The 20,599-nt window shown below is 42.4% G+C and overlaps 1 protein-coding gene across 5 annotated transcripts in view; it reads left to right on the top strand.

Annotated features, from left to right (window-relative positions):
* The window catches only part of daam2 (dishevelled associated activator of morphogenesis 2), a 109,356-nt gene that overhangs the window by 36,743 nt on the left and 52,014 nt on the right, over positions 1 to 20,599 (top strand). For all 5 annotated transcript variants that reach the window (XM_078277869.1, XM_078277865.1, XM_078277867.1 and 2 more), the window contains exons 2-3: positions 416 to 703; positions 13,915 to 14,004. In XM_078277869.1, coding sequence (XP_078133995.1) covers positions 536 to 703; positions 13,915 to 14,004 — 258 coding nt within the window. In that variant the 5' untranslated portion in view covers positions 416 to 535. The remainder of the gene's footprint in view (positions 1 to 415; positions 704 to 13,914; positions 14,005 to 20,599) is intronic.

The raw sequence follows: 20,599 nt of genomic DNA, 5'->3' as shown, positions 1-20,599 counted from the left end.
AAATCCAAGCAAGGAGTTAATGCATTTCTTTAGTTTGCATTTCTCCTTTTTGTTTCGCTGTAGTGGCTCTTGCTGCTCATGTATCTTTCTGTATTTATTGAAAACAAACTGGGGCTGCTGGAAACATAAATTGCTTCTCTTCCTGTGCACTACAAATAATTTCTTTCCAAGGAAACATTGACCAGATACTGGGCGTGTAGACCAGCATGAGGCCTTCATGAACGCAGTGTAGGCTGAATCTCTGTCGTGCTACATTATGATCGAACATAGGATGAAATGAGTTACTGTACATGCAAATGTCATGCATTATGACATTAAACATGCTTGCCTAAATGTATTGTAATTGACAGTAATTCTTAATGACACCGGGGGAAACCAAACATAACTGTGTCCCTCTTTCTCCTCTCTCTTCTAGATCATGCCCCCTAGATAGCAGTGTCATCCTCCTCTCCACTCCCCCCTCCCTGCCCCTTGGCCCCTTCCTCTACCTTCCCGGTCCAGCACCATCACTGCCACCTGTGTCACCACAGCCACCATGCCCCCCAGGAAGAGGACGCGGTCGGGCCTGGGCTTCCTGTGCTGCTTCGGCAGCAGCGAGCCTCCGGAGATCAACCTCAAAGACAGCGTACCCCTGCAGCTGCTGGAGTTCAGCGCTCCCATGCCGCCCGCTGAGGAGCTGCACGCACGTTTCTCCGAACTGGTGGTGAGTAAAGATCTCAATGGTTGAGCAAGCTAGTTGAATGAGTCTTAACATAAAACACTCTGGACAGGTGGTAAGGGAGTGCGTTATACATTTGAGGTTTAGATTCATCTCCCCTTCAGTTGTTTCAATAGTGGAGCAGAGTCAAATTTCAACAATCGACTGGGCTTTTTGATCACTGAATCCTAATGCAATTCGACCACTGTGGTTTCACAGGCTACATAATGAATCAGTCTTACAGTATGTTTTACATATGAAATAAGTTCCTGTGTGTTAGCAGTGGCTGTGAAATTACTCTTACAGTATATTAAGGATATTTTTCTATCATCGTAACTGGTAACGGCACATTTTCAGGATAGTATCGAAAAAGCAGCGGGACAATTTGCACATCTACCTGTAGCCATCCACTGATTCCGTTTTATTGAGCCTGTTCAACTTGATTGTATTGCAGTCCTTTGCTGCATTTTTGACCCATTTCCAAAAAGTCACCATACAGAAATGCTGCACATTAAAGTAAAATCTAGTAAACCCTGACATTTTGTTTTCCTAATGCTGAGCAGCCCTTTTCCTTTCTTTTTCCTTCCTTTTGCGTGTTGTTCATTATCCTGACCAAACAGGATTAGGGACAGGGATTGGAAGTGATTGGGCAGTGCGTCTTGATGGTTGGATGAGGCCACGGCCCAACCCCAACCCCATCACCAACAACCCCCCCCCCCACCACCCACAAATTCAGAGACTCATCCTTTACACTACATGCAGTCCACCCTTTTGCGACAGTTCCCATCTTGTGCACAGATCACACTTGGCAGAAGTTGTTTGTCTATACTTGTGCCAGACCAGTGGCATGGCTGTGTGGGCATGTACCCATGATGTGGAGAGGGATCAGGGCACAGCTGTCAGAATGGAGCAGGCTGCTGTGGGTTTCAGCTGCCATGCAAGCTGGTTCTGGCTTTGCTGGAAAAATGGGGATTCGCTGTCTCTTTGTTTGCTCATTTCCTGTCTCTTGCTCAGTTTGGGTCCCGTCTTGTCTCCATCTCGGCGCTTCTGCCATGCTCCCCTTAACATCGGATTTCCTTCTATCTCGGACTCCATCTCCCTCTCTCAACAATGTGTTCAGCAGCATGGTTACAGGACTAGTCTTAGTCCTGGGGAGTGCTAAACTTCCCCGGCTGCAGAATAAATCACTCCTCCAATTGTCCAAATAAATTAAGTGAAATTCCGTTTGTGATAGGAAATTATTCACTATTATCAAGGCAGATGTTTTCCCAACGGTGATCCTTTCCCCATGTTTCCAGCTAATTGACCTGATTTAATCCTACATTTGCTGTCTAGGCTCCTTTTTTTTTTATAATCACTGGTAATGCACAAGCCATTAAACCTCAGTAGCTGCAGTATATCTAATGGCTTGATTGGAGAAAATGTAAAGTTAGGATTATAGCAGTCAAGACATTGATTGCCTCAATCGGTCTCTCTAGTCTGGAATGACCTAATGCGCTTTCAGCTGTGCAATAACTAAAGCTTAGTTACGGAGAACCAACAGGTTGTTATTTAACAAACGCGATGCCCTATGTGGCCTGATAAAATGCATACATGGAGAAAAAGTTTTGGAAAAGCGAACACAGACATGTATTGCTGGGATAAAATAAAAACATGCCTTTTCATTTGGAAGTGCTTAGCAAAATCACAGCAGTCCTCATGGTTGAGAGGACTGTATGGCTCAGTTTTAAGGTAAATGTCTGAGCTTGCGATGATGCTGACACAGATGCATGAGCTGAAGAAGAAGCCGAGCCAACAGGTCCATCCCCGATTTCCAGACCTCTTGACTTGCAGCTTTTCGACCCAGGAGAGAAAGCAGATTTGGCATTTTCTCATTGGATCTGGGCCCTTCCACATGTTGTGAATAGATTATTCTTCAGATGGTTGTTGGATGGCTACATCTGATGGTGTCACTCAGATATGTTGTCTTTGGGTTAATGTCTGTGTTAGGCTCTGGTTCATCTTGTACATACTTTACTGCAGAATTCCGGCATTGAATGTAGCGCTGAAAGGTCAAATTCCACCTCTGATTAAGTTGCATCAAATCATAAATGGCAATACTAGCTGCTCTGTAAATAATTTTGTGTGTTCAGTTTGAGAACATAATCTGAAACTAAAAGGGAAAAATTCATATTTTTTGGTTTCATGATTGCGCCCCCTAGTTTTGCATGAATTCTATGGATTACCGGAAATCCATCTGTGCAGATGTTACGTTACATTACATTACATGCCATTTAGCTTTCAACCCTGAATATATTATTATTTTTTTTTTTTTTTTGTTCCTCAACTTACAAACATGAACACACATTTTGTTCTGCACCTTGGCTTGTTGAACGAGCCACCAAACAAACTAGGGCTGCCCCCTGAAAGTCGTAAAGTGTAATCATCTGTGAGCCCTCGAGTCGTTTTTTATTTTTATTTTTATTTTTTTACTTCTTGTGAATATATTTCAAGTAATCGTATTTCCATATGTGTCAACCCTTATGTTAATACCTTATTTTGAAAACCGGACATAGTCACATGTGTATCCTTCTGCTAACTTCATCAAGTCTGTCACTGATCTGGGTCGTTTATACTTGGCCATTGTTCTATTACAGGAGCTCTTTAGTTTTAACTGCGTACTTTTCCAATGCAGGATGAGGCTGTTTAGCACATAGGGAAGGCTCTGTGAATATAGTTTGTGTTCAGGTCTTCACCGTGCCCTTATCCTGTTTTATATCTCAAATTAAAAAATCCAGACTTTAAAGGGGCGCTATGCAGTTTTGTCCATTTCTTTGCTGTTTCCTCGCTTTTTGCTCGCAGGTTTCTCTATAGAGCTCCCCCTACAGCTTCGGAATAGATATTTGGCAGCTCCTATGTTTACTTGTGTCTGACTCCTCGCTTGGTCAGTCTGCCGTTTCCTCTTTCTCTGTTCCTCCGACAATGCTTTCCTAGCTTTCTGCTTCTTTTTTGCCGGCTCAGCCATGACGATAATGTGAAAAACTCCATTGCTACCTCGTTCTTATAGCTAGCCGGTTCCTGTATGTGTGCAGTGCCGTGAACAATTCGTTACATCGCGAGACCTGATATCACATGATACTTCCTGGCGCTGAGGCCGCCGGCCGAAAGTTGCAAGGTTTTTTTTTTTTTTTCGATCACAGGCGCTAGGGGGGAGCGAGACGACCACCATTCAACTCGAAAAAAGTCATATAACCATTCCAATGACTCCGAAGCTGTTCAGTTAAGGTAAATTAAGCTTAAAAAAAAAGGCATAGTTCCCCTTTAAAAAAATAGCAATTTCATTTAGTTTTCTTTACTGAGATGAATAAAATGATTAGATATAGGCAAACTGTATATTTAAAACCCCTTAAAAACTTAAACCCCTTAAAATCAGGATGGGCTTGCAACCCCCCCCAAGCTTTAGCAGCCCTTAGTGGGGGTACGGACCCCCCCCCCCGGTAGGGAACCAGTGAGTTAGATGATCATTTAACCCGTGACAGTTTGATTCATGTCTGATTTGATTGGATGACCAATGCACAAACTGCTTCTACCTAACAATGGTCATCTGGCCAAACTGTTTGTCCCCCACATCTGTTTTACCGATCCGGCAGCCAACTTGCTGACACATTTGACCGGTGGTCCAAAAATCTGTACAACCTTACCTCGAGCAGCCACTCTGTCTGGACACGATGCTTGTAATGTTGACATAAAGAGCCAATGTAGAGAGGCGAGGAGCTGTGCCACAGGGGAGGAAATAAAGAAAAAAATAGAGAATAACATAGCACATTTCCATGGCAACCGAAGATGGGATTATTATTATTATTATTATTATTATTATTATTATTATTATTATGAAAGCCTTTCCTGAGGAGTAGAATGAGACTCAATGGAGCCTCTGGAGTGGGAGCGACAGATCTGGGCCAAATGGAGGAGTGTCTTCACGTCCATAATGGGGTCTTCCACTGTGTCCAGCCAGTGCACACTTAGCTTACACTCTTAGTGGGAGAAAAGACTTTCACTGACTTGTCTCAGTAATATTGCATGGAAAATTGTTGGCCAGAAAATCATTAACTTGTCTATTGTATTGTCTATGATTGTATTATTGAAGTATGTAATGAAATGCGTGGTGTGATGTCTGTCCCTTGTGCTTTCTTGGAAGATCACACGGCTGATGATAGAGGTGGAATAGAATAAACAGATATTACTTACTACCAGTAAGTATTATAGTAATAAAACTACTATTTTGTGCTCCAGGACGCCGGCTACCAGCGGCAGTTGTATAGCCGTCAATAGGTGACCGCGAGCCGGCTACAGGCACCGCCATATGACGGTCCTTTCAGGGGCCGTGGTAGTTGAGTTAAGCCAGAAAAATTGAGCGTCATGGGGAGATGACAGTTAAGCGTTTCCTGGGTGAAAGTATTTTGTCGTGGCCGGCCGAATGGCACTTTCCCATGGTATTGGGAAGGGGGATTTAATTCTTGCACGTTTTGTTTTATTGTGCATGATCGAAAAACATCCCGCCCCCACTCTGCTTTCTTCACAAGTCACACCCTGCTTACTACTATTACTAAACTGGGTAACTCATTGTATATATTTTGGCCATGGCTCACTCTCCACCCAAAGGCACACCAGGAAACCCTGCATCTTAAACCCACACTTTCCTCACCTTCATTTTAATGCTCTGCTACATTACGGCAAAACATTGGACGCATTCTCAAACGTTTAACCTTTTAAGCAACCTCTACTAACTTCTCGGCTACTTCATGAAAAATGCAGGAGCGTAGAATAAGTAATGTGGCAAAAGAGATGACTTTTTGTCCTTGGCGTGTAGCTGACAAAACTAATATTGCAGAATAAGCATGTGTGGGAGCCATCTTTGGTTCCCTTGTGTAAACACTTGCTCTCTTCAGCCAAATGTGCAACAACTGATTCTAGAATAAACCTGCTTTCAAGTCTGCCGTAAACCCATACAGTATGAAAGCCTTCTGTGCCAACAACGAACTTGACAAACCCATGCAAATGAGCCTGGAAGCAATCGGCACTGATTTAGACACAATGAACAAAGGCCACATCAGAGGAACTAATGGATCACATCAATAAAACTACACATTTGCAGCTGGCTGCAGAATGTCCTGATAGCCAATGTGCCACAGTTCTGGGTTCTGTTATTTGGATCTGGGTGCATTTTAAACAGATTCTTTCCACAAGCCTTTCAAGGCTCGCACGCATAGTTGATATATAGGCCATGTGTGAAGTTTGGCAGTGCTTCAAGAACAATGACAGCTTTATTTTACTTTGTCAGGGCAATTCTCTGCTATTAACATTGTATCATCAAATGTGAAATTGCTCTCATATTTAGTTAATTAAAGAATGGGTCCTGCGCAGTCATTTTGGTACTTGGATTCATTCCTCACTGGTGGCAGTTTGGTTCTTCAAAAAGAAGAAAGTGTGTGAGGTTGTTCGGGGACAACTAGACTTGTATTTACAAGTTTTGGCCAATGGCGATGAACACATTGCGTTTACTGTGGAAAGGTCGGCATATGGTCGCAATGTTTCGACACGTTTGCAAGGGCTTGAACCCAACTACCCAGTGCCGCTGAAACACTGCCGGGTAAAATCTTTAAAAAGAGAAAAGTAAATACAGAACAAAAAATGCAACAGATTCGGAGGCACTCATGGTAGATAATCTGCTGTGGAATAGTTGAATACAATAGCTCACTTTAGATTGTAGTTGTTGAATGAAGAAAGATGCCAAGTCTGACTCTGCATCTGTATGCCATTATTGTTTTTGCATAATGGTTGCAAATATATGCTATCCCCATGTTTCTTTCCTTATAAAAAAAGGAAGACCCTCTATCACCCATCTGTAATGAGATGTGTGCTGAGATAAGAGAGGATGTAATGTACAGTATGTCTATCTATAAAAGGAAGGACTTCTCTGTTCTGTCCTTCCTTATCCGGCGAGTGACATTATCTTCACAAACAACACTTTCACGTAGTGTAATACAACACCGCACTTTCTACACGGTCTGACTCAGTGCTGGAAGAAGTATTCAAATCTTTCACTCAAGTAAAAGTACTGTAACAATACTACATTGTAAAAACACTCTGTTACGTAAGTAAAAGTTCTGCATTCAAAATTGTACCCAAGTGAAAGTACAAAAGTATCAGCATCAAAATATACTCAACCCTTGTGTGGTCTTCCCGTCCACTGGCAACGTTTTGTTTTTCTTGGTCATAATTTCAAATTTAAAACTTTTTGGTCGTCTTTTTCCACACTTTTTCTTGCTTTGTTTTTGAAGTTTTTCCCGACTATTTTTTTTGTCAGTTCTTCAACATTTTTGAAGCTTTTTCGGACACTTTTTTTCCAATGTTTTTGTCACTTTTCCTCACATTTTTGAAGCTTTTCCCGACGTTTTTGTCACTTTTTTCAATGTTCTTTTTTCATTATACTACCAAAGTAGCATAAAGTGAAGTACCAGTACCTCAGAATTGTGTAGTGCGGTTCTTGAGTAAATTTACTTGGTTACATCTGAGAAAGTTGCAAGCAGCGTCACAGGAGGCCAAGCAATCGGCCCAGGCATGTTTTCATCGGGCACTGTACTCGTCTAGCCAAATTTTTGCAACTGAATCAGGTCTTGTAGGCCAACATCTGGCAAGTACAGTGCTGGCAGACATCAGATTAGTGTGTGTTCTCTCTGCCCTCTTTTTCTATCTGCTTTGTCTGTCTGTCTCTTTCCCTATGTGGGAGGCTCATTCTTTCGTTCTCTCTCGTAATTTGTAACAGTTTTAATCCAACCACTCTGGGAAGGGAGCCAGCTGTCCAGTGTCAGGCACTACATCTGTGCGCCACAACCTTTTAATAGCATTCACTACATGTGAGTCCCAATCACCGTCCAAAGCGGACTCTTTTAAAACATAAATCCTCTCCTAATGTTCCCTCCAGTGTGACTTCTGAGCCGGACGACAGTCAAGAATGGATTGCGTAACGGCGGGGAAATGGAAACGTTCTCCACCCTCTGAGGCATTGGGAATGAGTTTCCTCCACTGCGTACGCCATGTGTCACTGTGCATCTTTTCTCGCTGTTTCCCTCTGTCCTTTTGCATTTGTCTAACTGGCTTCCCGTTTCTACTGCTCTCTTCCTATCTCTGTTGTAAAGTCAGCTTGTACTGTCCTGAGCCAACCTTATCGTGTAAGTGGTCAAGCCTTGTTTGGACAACGGGAGAGGCAGTAAGCTAGGCTACTGACTGACTCATCAAAGAGAGGATAATATGACTCATTGTGTGTGTGATTTTTTTTTTTTTAGATTAAAAAGGACATAAAGCGGTTAAATCCATTCTCACCATATCTTAAGAATAAGAAGTTGGTTTTTGACCTTTTCTTGGTTGTGGTAAATTTCTGGTTGTGGTCTTTCCCTTGTGCGAAGAACTCAGGGACAAGTTGTGAGAGACACATATATATATATATATATATATATATATATATATATATATATATATATATATATATATATATATATATATATATATATATATATATACACACACACACACACACACATATATACTCACTCACTGAAACTCATTTGGGTCAATAATGGCAGCTACAGCTTCCTATGGGTTCCCTTGAGGCCTCATATGACTTCCTGCCATCTTGCCTATCTTTCCTGTGCCTTCCTGTCTCGCCCAGAGACAGCTGCAGGATATATGGTGTGTGTGTGTGTGTGTGTCAGCGCTACGCCAGACAGACCCTCTGTACTGTAAGACTTCACATGAGGTAAAGACATTCACGTGCACTCTGTAAATGCCACTTCATAGACGCACACGCATGTGACAGGATGTCATTCTTGGACCTCACACATTTCCCAGTTAGGTGGAGCCTCACACATTCTCAATCAGTTGTCACAGAGACACTCCCACTCCTATGGCAGTCACTCACACGCTGACCCCGCTTTCTTCCTCCTATATTTTTTTCTCTCGCACATTTTGGTGTCAGTTTGCTTTGCTTCCATCCCTATCTCAAATGCACGCTCAACTTTTTCACCTCTCCACTCTGCTTTGTAAGCCTTACCCCCCCCCACTCCTGCCGTTCATCTGTCTCTGGGCACTTGGAGTGGACATATAGTCTAAACAACAGTAGCAGGTATTTAGGTTTTCCCACACTGCTCTGACTTCAGTCCAATGTGTCATTGAAATTTCATTTCAAAATTGAAAACTTTTTTTTTTTTTTTTTTTTTTACTGCTTTTGATGCTTAAACAAAATTGTTAGCACTTTTTTCAGTGCTTTTTTAAAATTCAGGGTCAATAAACCTAATTTATATGACATATTACCTACTTTTTGAGTTTAAAAATTAAAGCAAATATTATGAATTATTTTGACTAATAGATCAGAGGATGTTGAGTGAATCACACACTAGTTTATGTCAAAGTTGAGTCAGGGTACTGTTTTAAAACCACTTAAACATTTTTTTTTTCAAATGCTATGAAAATGAATAAAAAAAAAAAAAACCAAAATACAATGGAAGTAATCCTTTATTTTACTTGCGAAGAATATTGGATAGGTTCCGTACAATGGACATGCATGAATCCAAGTTATTTTGGGGCAATTTGGTTGTAAGAAACCCATATTTCTGAACGGGTCAATTTGACCCGAGGACAACACTCCAACCGACATGTTGTATCATCTGACTCCTCTGTTATGTCATACAAATTAATTAATATACATAAACCAGTGACCGGTATCCTCGTCATCATAATCCCTGGGGGGTATAAAATCAGATAAGATAAAATTGACTTTATTAATCCCACACTGGGGAAATTCCTGTGCTACAGCTGCTCAAAAGAAAAAAAATATACACACATCAGAATAACACAAATACACATTAAATAGACATAGGAGAAAATATATATAAAGTATTATAAGAAATAGAATTAATAATAATAATACAAACATTTACACTATAAACACCCTTATATAAAAAGACCGTATATACACACAGATACACGGATAAGTAAGGTGCTGTAAGGTGTATTACTGTTCATCATGCATTTGTAAACTATGCTCATTTGCACCTCCAAGTGATTCCTACTCTAAAATGTTGGTGGATTTAGAGGATCAGTTCCACATTTTGGGAAATGCACTCATTTTATTTGCTCCCAAGAGTGAGATAGTGGGTGTCAGTGTGTGCTTAGCCTAGCTTAGCATAAAGAGTGGTAGCACGGGCAAACTGCTAGCCTGGCTCTGTCCAAAAGAAAATGATTTCACATACAAACGCCTCCAAAAAAGTGTGTTGAGACCGAAAAGACATTTTATAACCGAACAGAGATGAGAGCAAACCGGAAAGAGTTGCTAGCTGGCTACAGTTAACGCCTTTACAGTCGGTGAATCGGGGGAGATTAATACAGACTGCACAACAGCCAAGTTGACTGCATGACTAAGCCAGGGCAAAACAGTGTTTGTTTTGTCTGAACGCACCTTTTTAATTTTAGCATTTAATCACAGCAATTGGAGCATTTAATCTTGTTTGGTTAGAGGCTAAACCGACGCTTCTAGCCTTTATACTAAGCTAGGCTAATGTTAAACATGTACTTACTCTAGCTGTGTACTTAATGCACAGACAGTCTGTCACCCTCAGAAAGAAAGTGAATAAGTGTGCTTCCTAAAATGTTGAACAAAATTTGAGTAAAATGAAAAGTGGATACACATGATATTGTGTAAATGCAGTAATAACTATTTGAGCCTCAGATACACAATTATGTTGGGGCTACACTTACCATTTAAGCATTAAATGATGACATGAAATCAGTAGTGCTTCTAAATGAAAGTTAAAAAAAAGGCTTTTTTTTTTTTCCTCTCTCTGATCCCTATCTCTGTCCACCATATCTTCTGTATTATCTCAGCACATGGGAAGCCCGCCAGTCTTGGACAGAGACAGGAATTTGAATGACAGCGCAGGTCAGTCGGTCTGCAGCGGAACTGACAGTCAAAGCTCACAACCGTGACACCCTTTTTTAATTTGTAACATTATTCAATGGGCAGTTGTGGAGGAAATATGAAATAGGAGGTTCAAGCCTTAGGCATGTATATTTCCCCCTCTCGTGCAGCAGGTGTAACAATATTAGTTTTGGTTTATGTCAATTCCCAACTGGAGAGTGCTGGCACATCAAGAGAAGGTTTTACACAGCAAAGTGGAAAGTGGTTCAGTTTTGTTTTGGAAGATTAAGCGAGGGACTGGGTGTTTTTTGGGTCATGAGGAGAGGCCATATGATGTAGATGTAGTATTGGAAAACGGTGTTTGGGAGGGGTGGGGGGTAGAAGGTAGAAGAAAATGGTGAAATATTGCATAACTGGAAAGAAAAGTCCTCTGGCTGGCGAGACATGAACATTCCTCCACCCACCCAGTGTCCTCATCCTCAACTTCATCTCTCTTTTCTCTGATTCAAGTGCAGACTGGTACCACTTTTACCTGACAATAACTGAATGAAACTTGCAGTTCTCGTTTTAAAATCTCCAGATACATTAGTCCTTAGCCCACCCTGCCACTCCTTTCCTGTTATCCTTCTCTTGCTACCATACTTGATTTTTCCATTATCCTATTAGTCTCGCTTTGCCAGACGTTCCTCCACAGCGCTGCGGAGGAGGGTCTGGCTAGTCCACACAGCATTCCGGGATGGGAGAAAAACGTGCTCAGGTTTATTGGCATTTCTTTAAAGTGTTCATATTATGCTCATTTTCTGGTTCATAATTGTATTTAGAGGTTGTACCAGAATAGGTTTATGTGGTTTAATTTTCAGAAAACACCATCTTTTTTTGTTGTACTGCACATTGCTGCAGCTCCTCTTTTCACCCTGTGTGTTGAGCTCTCTGTTTTAGCTACAGAGTGAGGCATCGCACTTCTGTTCCATCTTTGTTGGGAGTCGTACATGCGCAGTACTCATACTGCAGTTACTAGTTGCAGAGTATGAGGGCGTGCCGCGCTAGCAGCTAGGCGAGCATTATAACGTGTGTTACAAGGTGACGCACGTTTGTCTCTGAAGTAAAGGCTGGACTACAATAGAGCTGTTTGGAGCAGTTTGTGAACAGTGTTTTCTATTGGAGATGGTAAGTCCCTTTGGGGGGGACTTTGGGCTTTTTCACTTTGTAAACCTATAACATGCACAAAAAGATATATAACACAATAAAGGAAAGGGGAAAAGACAAAACGCATAGTATGATCACCTTTAAACCAACCCCAATCGTCTTGGGCGGTGCTAAGCGCAACACAGAGCCCCGGTGCCTCTGCAAAATAGCCTCTGGAAGGAACTTGTTTTGGTGGAACGTGTACATTCAAAAGTTGTTTTAGTCTTGCAACAGAAAACTCAGCTTGGACAGAAAGTCTAGCTAGCTGTCTGGATTTACCCTGCAGAGATCTGAGGAGCAGTTAACCATAGTCCTCATGAATCTACCGGAGTTTAAAATTCCAACACATCCGGCCGAAAAGGAGCGACATAAGGCGGAATTTCCAGCAACGGAGCAATCCCGGAAGTGGAACGTCGTGGATAAAGACTATTATCCTATTAACACCTTAAATCTTATGTAAGGCCCAAAGTAATCCTATATCTATTTCTAAATGGAATTCTTGAAGAAAGAAACCCATCCTCGGACACCTAAATCCTCATTTTTATTGCTGACGTATATCCTGCTCTCACATAACTCTAAATGTAAGCCCTTACATTTAGAGGCCTAGGGAGTAGATGGAGTGAGCAAGAAGACGCATAGAGCTCAACTGCCGGGCTCGGCTCCCATCTGGTTAAAATCCAGGGGTCTCATTCTCACTGTTTTCCCCACCAGCTCCCAGTATCAGCTCCTCCAAACAGCAGCAGCTTGGACAGCAGGGCTTTGACCCAGCGACCAGGCAACATGCCAGAGACAAGCTGGCTTCTCGGGCCTCAGTTTCTAAGCCTGGGGATGTGGAGAGAGGATCGTGGTCCAACCCAAAGCCAAAATCTGTAAAGATGGAAGGACAGAGAGTCAGGGGTTAGATGTCTTAGCTTCCACAAGATGGCTAGATTTCTGTTTCTGCTTGACACTCATGAGAGTACAGGGCCACGGATAACAGCAGCATGCAGTGCAGCAGGTAATGTAGACCGGGGATGATGAGCTTACAATGAATCATTGAATTCATGCTGTGAGATAAAAAATAAAAAAAATAAAAAAAATGCTTTGATCAAAGATTCTAAAGCTTCTTTGTGGGTTCTATCTGTATTAGACCCCCTTGAAGTTCACACATTCCAGATTTTTCCCTTTTTGGCTAAAGCCACAATAATGCTGCTGCTTGTCCCATTGAAAGGACTGGATGAGAGATGATGTCATTCTTCGTAGTGTCGGATGCTTGGAATGTGGGCCACCTCAGACTACCCCGTCCAGCCGAATGGACGAAAACAAACCCTGTGAATCTACTGGCCGGCTTTAAGGGGCCCCATCTCCGGCACTGGTAGCCATCTTCACTTTGGGGGGCCCAGGAGGCCCCGGCACTTCTGGCTGACGTCATGGTAGCAAAACCATTATGATGAGATTAGTGTGAGCTTGAGCACAAAGCCCTTGCGCTAAAGCATCTCATCCTCTCCTCTGTTTTGTATTTTTTTTTTTTTTTTTGCTATCCATTTCCAGAACCACACAGCCCCTTTTCTCTTTCTTCTTTCTGTCTCCTTCCTCCTTCTCTCTCTCCTTCTCCCTTCAACCCAAATCTATCCGTCTCTCTTTCCCAAGACTTTACTATTTTCCTCCCTGGCACACAGAGACTCATTTCCTGGCCTCATATGCATTTCAAAAGGTGCAGGAGGCTGCTTGCACCAAGCTGAAGAATTGAGCGGAGCAGCAGGGTGAATATTAAAAACACTCCTCTGTAGTCTGCGGAGAGCAGTCGGAACTGAGATCTGAAGTTCGGACGATCAAATGTCACTGTGTAAAGTGACTGTGTAAACCTTTGCTTTGTATTGTCATAGGGATAACCAAACAGGGAATGTGTCCTGAGGGATGGGGTGATTATATTCACGTGTGTCCCAGTCATTAATTAGTATGTTAATATGTAAGGGTTTATATTAATCACCGTTTTTCTGCAATGTATTGTTGACGTGCTATCGAAAAAAATCGTACCTAATCCAATGCGTATTCATTGAAATGGTTTGAAAATGAATAACAACGATCCTTGTTGTTGCAGGATGAACTGGACCTGACGGATAAGAACAGGGAGGCCATGTTTGCTCTGCCCGATGAGAAGAAGTGGCAGATCTACTGCAGCAAGAAGAAGGTGAGTTGGCATCTGCTGTGCTTTGCTGTACATCAGCTCTAATCTCTGGCTGGCCCTCAGTTGACTGGCTGCCCGAACCCACAGCTTAAAGCTAAACTGTCAGCAATGAATGTTGTTGAAAGGCAGAACCCATTTTGAATCCGTTCAGCCACACCGTCGGCCCCCTTTCCAGCTTCTCATTTCTGCATTGATGTAAACATTTTCGCCAGCTACATATTTCACAATATTTTCTGTACATGCAGTACCGTACGTGCCCATAGAGTACACACATAAGCAACACAGAGTACACAAATGCACTCCAAGCCCCTGTTTCAAGACTAAATCTCCAAATCTCCCTCCCCACGTTGGAGCAAGCAATTTTCTTGTGCAGTTTAAGAATTGTCAACATACCATGGGAGCACTAGAACATTCTGGTTAGCCCTCTCTTTCACCCCTTTCCCCCTCGCCAAAACATCTTTCGTTCCCTTCAAACCCTTCAGCGTGTCTCTCCACAACAGTTCTAGTGAAGAAAAAGGGGAATTCAGGCCCCCCCCCCCTCCTCACTCAATAGCAAATTGAATAAATAGTCATAAACCCTCCCCTGTGTCTCTTTGCTAATTTGTTTTTTGGCTGAGGGGTTTGTGTTGGAAGCAGGACACGGATCAGACCCCTCCCTTCTCTTTCCATGGCATGCATGCTCAGCTTAGCTGATATGATAGGCTCTGACAACCTTTTAAAAAATGAGTAAACACGTGCGTGCGCTTGTGCACCTGCATGTGTAAAAGTTTGTACTTGTATTCAGGCCAGTACTGTGTTCCTAGGAAAAAGAAGAGCAGTGGAATTGGGGTGTGTTTAGAGGGATGTCAAGGCGAGGATGGAAGCTGGAGCGCCTCACCAGTTTACAATGAAATGCAATATGGTTAAAAATAATACAAGACAAGGATGTAATCTTTCTTCTAATACATTATCATAACCATAGGACTTGCAGTGTGCTGTTCCCATTTGAATAAATTGCCTAGTATCAAAGGGGATTGAATGGTTGGCAGACTGTGCATTTGTACACGTGAACCCACATAAAAGGCGCAAGTTCAATAATACTCCAAAATCAGTTATTCAATATCTCACTGAAGCAACCACAGATGTTTATGAAGACTCTTTGTACTCTATTAGAAGGTAGTGGAAGCCAAATTTTTTTGCACCAGCCTGTGCATATTCTAACCGAAATAGTTTGCAGTGCGCTCCTAAGCCGGGTTCACAGGTAGGATATGTTGGTTTGTCGTTCCTGTCCCATCTCTCCCAGTCAGAAATAATTTCCTCTGTGAGGCTAATGGGGGGGAAAAAAAACCCAGCCGTGTGTCCAGGCCAGGAAAAGGGAGAGCAAAACCGGGGTAACAGTGCACAGCGGAAAGCCGGAGGAAAAACCAAACAAACCCCTCATTCATGGATAGAGGCAGCGTAATGGCGAATGAAGAAAAAAAAACAACTGGCGTGCAATATCGGAAAATAACCTGATGGTCTGTGTGTGAACATACAGTACAGGCAGGAAGGAATGAGCACTGTCCTGACGTGCACACACATACACGAACAACCATGCATGTAGGAAAAGACTTAGGTTATTCAGACATAACCCACACACACATACACCACACAGTAGTGTCCTGTGTTCCTGAGAATTACAGCATGACAGTGATTTTGAATGGAGAGCAGAGGACAGCAGAATTCCCCTCAGCCGTTCCTGTCAGCGACAAACACTGGTTCCCTTGTTTCCTCCAGCCAAGCGACGGCTCCAGTTGTTGTGGTTAGATAACACTTGGAGGGAGCCACTGAGGGCATGACAAAGGGACAAACTGACTTTGTTCACCTGCAACACAAACTGGCCAACACGTTTAATGCAAACCACTTAAACTTTGCCAGTTTCACTTCTTCACTGTCCAGTGAAAACCACATATTCCAAATCTAATGATTTTACGTGCTTGATGTGTTTAGTTAGGTTTCCCTGCATCTCATACAAGGTTAGAATATGTCAAAGCAACTTAAATCAATATTTGACCATTAGGGGGCAGAAGAACCTGAGTTGACAGACCCACAACCCAGTAGCCTACTACACACCGAGCCGATAATCGGCCGTCAGACAGTCTGGCGAGGTCAGTGACTCGAGTCTGTTCGGTGTGTTCCGTGCCGTCGTCCGTCCGAGGGGCCGTCGTCCTCCATTTTGGCCGATTTGACATGGATAATCGGCGGGGCGGGCACTGCCAGCAGTCGGACTCAAATGACCCATCTGATTGGTAGAGTGCTAACCCGGAAACGGGGAGCGGAATGAGCGTGACTAGAGTCTCTCAAAATCTGACGAAAATCTTTTGAACTGACCTTTGTTGAACTGAAATGAAGACAGATTCAGCAACTGCACGGCCTATTTCTCACTTAATGTTTTCAGAAACACGTTTCGGTGAACTATTTTAGTAAAATATGAGATCGTATTCTGAACAAGCCGCCATGACAGTCTGTCTTTGAATTTCTGGAGAAACCGGACCCACGTGACTCGTTCGTCCAATCAGCTGCCGGTTTTAATTTTTGGGCAACAATACAGATTAGCGGCGCCTGCTGTTATGGAGACGTATTGCGTCTCGTCGCTTTGGTGTCTTCCGAGGCACTTTTTTGACCAACTCGGGGAGACTGATCGGTCCAACTGCCTTTTCTGCCGAAGGTCAGCCGTCTGGTCGGTGTGTCTGGGCCTTAGAGTTGTAATGGCTAACGTGTTAGCTAACAGTTAGCTACTTACACAGACACAGAATGACAATATCGTCCAGTTGGAGTTCAGTTTTTGGCTACTGATGAATATAAGTCCACTGTCCACTCTCTTAGCACCGATTTGGTCTTCGTGAAGTCCTGAGAGAAATATCTGGTTGTTCTGCATGCAAGTTGTAGACTTTTGGTTTTTGCTAATTTTGTCTGTTTATTAAGGGTTTAGTTGCTGAAAGTGTCTACCTGCTGCTGCTGGAAACAGGGTTGAATAGCAGTAAGACAGAATCAAACATTAAATGTTACTGCTGTGCCAAAAGATGCTAAAAAGCTCCACAGAGCTGCTACAGTAACTGCTGAGTCAGCTGAAAATTCTCTGTGGGTTAGTCCCTGCGAGAGCTCCTTTTTACATCACACAGAATCATTTGATTCACTGTTAATGGAGGAAAAAAAATATTGATGCAACTTTAACATTGATTTTCAATATCTACAGAACATATAAGCTAAATATGCTGTATAAGCTGTGCATATGCCTGAATGAATGAAATGAACAAAAACGGCAACATCAAAATTCAAATGGTTTAAAAATAGCCGTTTTTAGTTTATTTCTCAAACACTGGTCCTCTTACAGTGTCAAGCTAATACCAGTCAGCAGTGATGTAAAGGAATTAGCGTAAATATGGTCTCTGTGTACCATGACTAACTCGAACATCTTGTCCAGGCCTTCAGGCTTTACTTAAGCTAACTGTATCTGCAACTCTGATCTCAGCCACCCAGTTGGGTGTGGGTGTGTGTGTGTGGGGGTGTGTGTGTGTGTGGTTCTTGGTAAGCGTGTGTATGAAGGGATGGCTTGTATACATGTTTAGTGCAAAGTGAAACCGAGATGACATGAATAAGTCTCTGTATAAAAGTCAATTGCATTCCTGCCTGTAAGTGCGGGGGATGCTTGTGTATACGTGTGTGTGTGTGTGTGTGTGTGTATACTTGTTTTATTTATTTCAAGCATGACTCGTGTCCAACAGCCCTCAGGTAAACAATCTAATAGATCCTGATAATCTGTCAGTCCTGGGAGCCAACCAGGGTTTCCTGACACAGAAGTACTGCTGCACTGACACACACACTCTGTTCTTAGCTCATGATCACACAATATGGCCCTTTATCAGTGTCAAAACACTAACGCACAAAAAACTAGCATTGAGTCATTATCTACCGTTGTACGTTACCCTTAATAAAAGATTTTCTGCAGTCCAAAATCATCCGACCACGTGTTATCCTCATCTGGGATGCTGTGAGTGGAATGCAATTGCTTAACATGCGCTGGCTGATCGTAACATATGCGCCCGCACATTATGCTCTCCTAACATGGCAGCACCTTATGTCTTCAGTTATTTGCCACATGCGCTTTATCCCCGTCACCCAAACTAATGTGACCCCAGGCAAATATTTCAGCTTGAGCATGTGCTAAACCGTGTGTGAAGTTAGCTACCTGTAAGAGGCGGCAAGCGTTACATAATATTCCAGAATTCAATATCCTGTCCATTTCCTGCCTCTCTAGGTGAGACTTTATATCCCGGCTTCCATAGATAAATATTCCCTGCAGAGAAATTGGCTCTTTGGAATGTCGGACAATCCCCCTCGTTGCACAGATGGGAACATATTGTGGTCACAGCTGGAGCAGAGAGTACCGAAAAAAATGTTGACTTTATATATATATATATATATATATATATATATATATATATATATATATATATATATATATATATATATATATATATATATATAAAAAATGACCGCGGATGCATCCCAGTGTTTTGCTGTGACACAGTGCTATTGTAGTTAGTGGATAGCCCATGTGCTTTCTGGACTGGACTGTACAGGGATTACAATGTAAAGAATTTGGTGCATACAATAGGCATATGTCGATGCAGTGAAATGGACACATGTTCACTTCATGATCGAGCTTGTGCTCATTTGACGTTACCAAGGAAATCATTAAAGTTCATCTATAATTCAGTGTCTGCTTGAGTATTGTTTTATAGTCATGTATAGCAGGTGTTTGCTTCTAAAAATAAAAAATAAGAATTGGGAATAAGAAGAAGCCTAGAGAAGTCTTTGTTTTAATCTGCAATTGACCTAGGCACCAACTACACCAAATCATCAATTTCTTTTTCAAACTTTTTTTTTTTTTTTTTTTTACTTCTTGCCTTATACAATATCCGCTAACTAGGCTTTTGTTATTCATTTTAAATACGGTCTTTTGCAGTCCCCTCCATTTTTGAAGTGGTCTTTGAACATATACTAGCTGGTCAGTGCTGTGCAGCTTGCCGGTGCTGTCCTGATTTCGGACGGCCCATGAGAGCCCCGACATCACAGCCCCGGGCCTCTCTAAAAACATGGGAACAGAGTGTGAGGCGCTTGACGAGCAGTCCAATTGCCAGAGAAACTGGAGGCTTTGTGGAAACATGTTAGTGTGTCACTGACAGCGGATGTATAGATTCTGGTCCGTCTGAGACCCAGAATAGTTGGACTACACTTGAAGGAGCGACTGGGCCAAGGCTGCCAAAAGTTAAGACTGGAAAACATGAAAGTTAAAATATGCCGCCGTTGCCAGATCTTGTTGTGCAGCACATGCTAACATGGATGGGCATGCTTGCAGGAGCATCCATTACCAAGCACATGTTGACAGTAGCAAAGGTTAAACCATAGAAATAGAATGGTATTTCCTTGGGTTCAACTCTGGCTAGTTGAGTATTTGGACTTCTTCTACCTCCTGTTGTTCCTGAAACCTTGAATTGAAATGTATATGTGCAGAGGTTTCTGACAATCTGGGAACTCAATCATCATTGTCAGTCAAACCTTTTCAGGAGGTTTGAAGTCTTTAAGACTGCTTGTTGCATGACAGCAGGGGGGCTGAAATATGTCATTTCATCTACTCTTTCAACAGGTGCCTCGGTTAGTCTGCCAAACACACAGGGAAATATTCTTGAACTCTGGCTATAACTCAGGTATTTGGCTCTTCAGAGAAACAATATATCGCTCAACAGATGGTTGTAACAGGAGAAACACCTTACAGAAATATACCTGATACACTGCTGGGGATTCCTGTCCTCTTTTGCTTGCCGCAACCTGGATTGTAAATCATATTTAATGTCACCAGACATGAGGAATGTACAGCGTAGTGTAAGTGTGTAATTGCTGTAATGGAATGATGGGGTTGACCTTAAACTGTCGCAGCGGAGCATGCGACTGCAATGTGGAAAGAGGACCATATGCAGAAGAGCACTCGTGTATATTCATACATATAAAATATATGTTGAGTGCTTTCATACAAATGTGTACACAAACTCTCTCTTAATTCATATCAAAAGTCCGTTGCGTGCACTTTTCATTTGTAACAGGCTCCACTTTTTGGAGTCTGGATTCTTATCACAAGATTTTATTACCAGTCATCAACTGTGATTATATTTCCCCAAAACTGTTTGATCAAGAACGCAGGACACAAAAACAGACTTACCATCACTTCACCCTTTTTAGAAATCCCATTAAAAGGGCAATTATTCAGGAAGCGTATGGACTGATCTGACGAGGAACCCAAAAACAAAACGCAAGTTGAAATCATTTTTCATTTGTCCCAAAACAAGACGAAAATTACAGTACTTTACTCGCGCTCATGAAACTGCCAGAGTAAATGTTGCATTGGACTCAACATGTTTTTGAGGGCGTGTCAGAGGCTGGAATTGGGCTGAAGGGCCAGAGAGAGGCAGTTAGGTTGTTAATCTCAGCGTCAGGATCTGTCTGGCATCGCGTCCCGAGCGTGTCAGCAGCATACTGGAAACGACTGCCAGCTTGAGAACACAAGCGGAGTAGTACAGTG

The sequence above is a fragment of the Sander vitreus genome, chromosome 20 (assembly GCF_031162955.1).
Source record: "Sander vitreus isolate 19-12246 chromosome 20, sanVit1, whole genome shotgun sequence".
Taxonomy (NCBI): domain Eukaryota; kingdom Metazoa; phylum Chordata; class Actinopteri; order Perciformes; family Percidae; genus Sander; species Sander vitreus.
Note: the sequence above shows the minus strand (reverse complement) of the source record. Positions and strands in the feature narration are given on the sequence as shown.